Below are 2,670 nucleotides of genomic sequence, written 5' to 3' on the forward strand. Positions count from 1 at the left end.
ACAAAATATATATTGTGTGTTGGAGTGGTCCAGACGCTACATGACTAATGATAGCAATGAACTTAATATTTTGCAAAATAATGAAAATAGACATTTTCTTATACATATATACACAATACAATGATTATTATATGACACCCCCTAACAACAACAACAAAAGTAATGTTTAAATTTATGTATATATTTTGCTACCTAACATGCAACAATTTTATTTTTTCATGCAACCTTTTTTATTTGTACATTTTCCCATCTGCAGATTACAGAGGATGATTTAAACAATGTTAAATTTGAACTCCAGAGTAATGATTGTCTGTATCTGATGACAAATATCATCTAGTGTTATGACAATGGATTGAGGAAATTGTCACTGTCAGTTGCATTTTATTCATAATGCTGTGTTTTAGAAGGAATACTTCAGGCATAATTATTATTAGGGGCTTTGCCATTTTTGGATTTTTGAACATGACGACCTCCACATTTCCTTCAATTTCACTATGAGAGAAAAACAGTAGCAGAGGAATCCGAATCTACAGGAGACATAGCAATATTATATTGTTTTGGTTTGCTTTGTTTTGTTTTGAGAGCTGGTTATGATTATTACCCGGGTTTATTGTCCTGTGTGGAAGTTTTCTGGTGCTTCTGTTGTGGTGTTTACAGTCTGAGGGCCAGAGTTCTCAGTGAACAGTATTTGTTTTTTTTGAGTGTGACTCACCATGACACTTGAAACCTGGTTCAACTTGGCATTTTTTTGAGCAGCCGTCTCCATCTAAGAGATTCCCGTCATCACAATCCTCAGTCCTGTGGGGGAGAGAGAGCGATGCCAAGGGTTACAGTTATGAAATATGTGGAAGGTCTTTGGCTATGCTTCAAAACACAAAAGACTCAAACAAATACTCAAAAAATATGAAACATTCTTTAAAAATGACTAAAGCACGTAACACGCAAAGCCTCTGACAGACCAGAAGTTTATACTGACCCCTGTAGTGTGCCATCACCACAGAAATGTTCTCCATGAGTGTAAACCAGGCCTGGGGAAAGTTCACTGAACAAACCGTCTGATTCCACCTGGATCCTGTACAGGTACTGAACGTCCCTCTGCACATCACTAAGCACACAAACACATTCAGAACAAAATCTACATAGTTAAGCAAAAAGCAAGCAGTGAGAGCATTAAGAATTTTAAATGAATGAATGAATGAATGAATAAATGAATGAATGATTAGTGGTGGGAATTTTTGGAGACTCTTTCTGCAGGTTAGTAATCGAATCATTCATTCAACCATTTTGTTCAAACACAATGATTCATCCAGGAGTGAAATGTGACCGTCTTTATGGGTGAGTTACAGGATTATTCCTTAAACAATGTTAAAACACTGTTTAAAAACACTGAATCATTCAGCAACAAGACACCACTACTGTGTGTGGCTCTGCATTGCAATGGTTCTGCTGTGGCTTTGTTTGAAACTATCTTTGTTGAAGCACTAAAAACCAAGTAACTTGAAATATTGCATCTAAAATATTTGTAATATTTAAAGTTACTCAACCCCAGGGCATCCAAGATGTAGGTGACTTTGTTTCTTCAGTAGAACACATGATGATTTTTAAGTCCAACCGTTGCAGTCTATCAGCCGTATAATGCATGGCAATGGTAACAAAATCTATGAGAGTACAAAAAAAACATGCACAGACAAATCCAAATTAAACCCTGCGGCTCGTGAAGACACATTGATGTCCTAAGACACGAAACGACCGGTTTGTACCAGAAACCGAACAGTATTTATATAATTTTTAACCTCTAATACAACACTATGTCCAACGGTCTTTGGGCGCGCACGGCATCCGGTGCATGAGGTGTGTACGCGCTCTAGCGTAGTTTACGTTAATGGGTGTGTTGATATCCAGCCGAAGAGCAATCAACCATAACTTCAGGCGAGCAGGCTCAGAAGTTGGGAATACGTGGAAAGTCACCACTCCAAAATGAGTTTTAGTTTTAAATCGGTTTGAACAATCCGGATAAGCGCAAGTAAGTACCATTTTGATTAGCCATTGTACCTACAAACCCGATTCCAAAAAAGTTGGGACACTGTACAAATTGTGAATAAAAACAGAATGCAATGATGTGGACGTTTCAAATTTCAATATTTTATTCAGAATACAACATAGATGACATATCAAATGTTTAAACTGAGAAAATGTATCATTTTAAGGGAAAAATAAGTTGATGTTAAATTTCATGGCATCAACACATCTCAAAAAAGTTAGGACAAGGCCATGTTTACCCCTGTGTGGCATCCCCTCTTCTTTTTATAACAGTCTGCAAACGTCTGGGGACTGAGGAGACAAGTTGCTAAAGTTTAGGAATAGGAATGTTGTCCCATTCTTGTCTAATACAGGCTTCTAGTTGCTCAACTGTCTTAGGTCTTCTTTGTCGCATCTTCCTCTTTATGATGCGCCAAATGTTTTCTATGGGTGAAAGATCTGGATTTGCAGGCTGGCCATTTCAGTACCCAGATCCTTCTTCTACGCAGCCATGATGTTGTAATTGATGCAGTATGTGGTCTGGCATTGTCATGTTGGAAAATGCAAGGTCTTCCCTGAAAGAGACGACGTCTGGATGGGAGCATATGTTGTTCTAGAACTTGGATATACCTTTCAGCATTGATGGTGCCT

General features: G+C 37.9%; 1 protein-coding gene across 1 annotated transcript in view; it reads right to left on the reverse strand.

The window, feature by feature from the left end:
- Positions 1–2,670, reverse strand: part of LOC107568983 (pappalysin-2-like) — a 75,651-nt gene that overhangs the window by 41,812 nt on the left and 31,169 nt on the right. Inside the window, exons 9-10 of the mRNA XM_016254982.1 lie at positions 977–1,105; positions 713–798 (exon numbers count right to left, since the gene is read on the reverse strand). Of these exons, the coding sequence (XP_016110468.1) occupies positions 713–798; positions 977–1,105 (215 nt within the window). The remainder of the gene's footprint in view (positions 1–712; positions 799–976; positions 1,106–2,670) is intronic.

The sequence above is a fragment of the Sinocyclocheilus grahami genome, unplaced genomic scaffold, assembly GCF_001515645.1.
Source record: "Sinocyclocheilus grahami isolate Dianchi unplaced genomic scaffold, SAMN03320097.WGS_v1.1 scaffold1299.1, whole genome shotgun sequence".
NCBI lineage: Eukaryota > Metazoa > Chordata > Actinopteri > Cypriniformes > Cyprinidae > Sinocyclocheilus > Sinocyclocheilus grahami.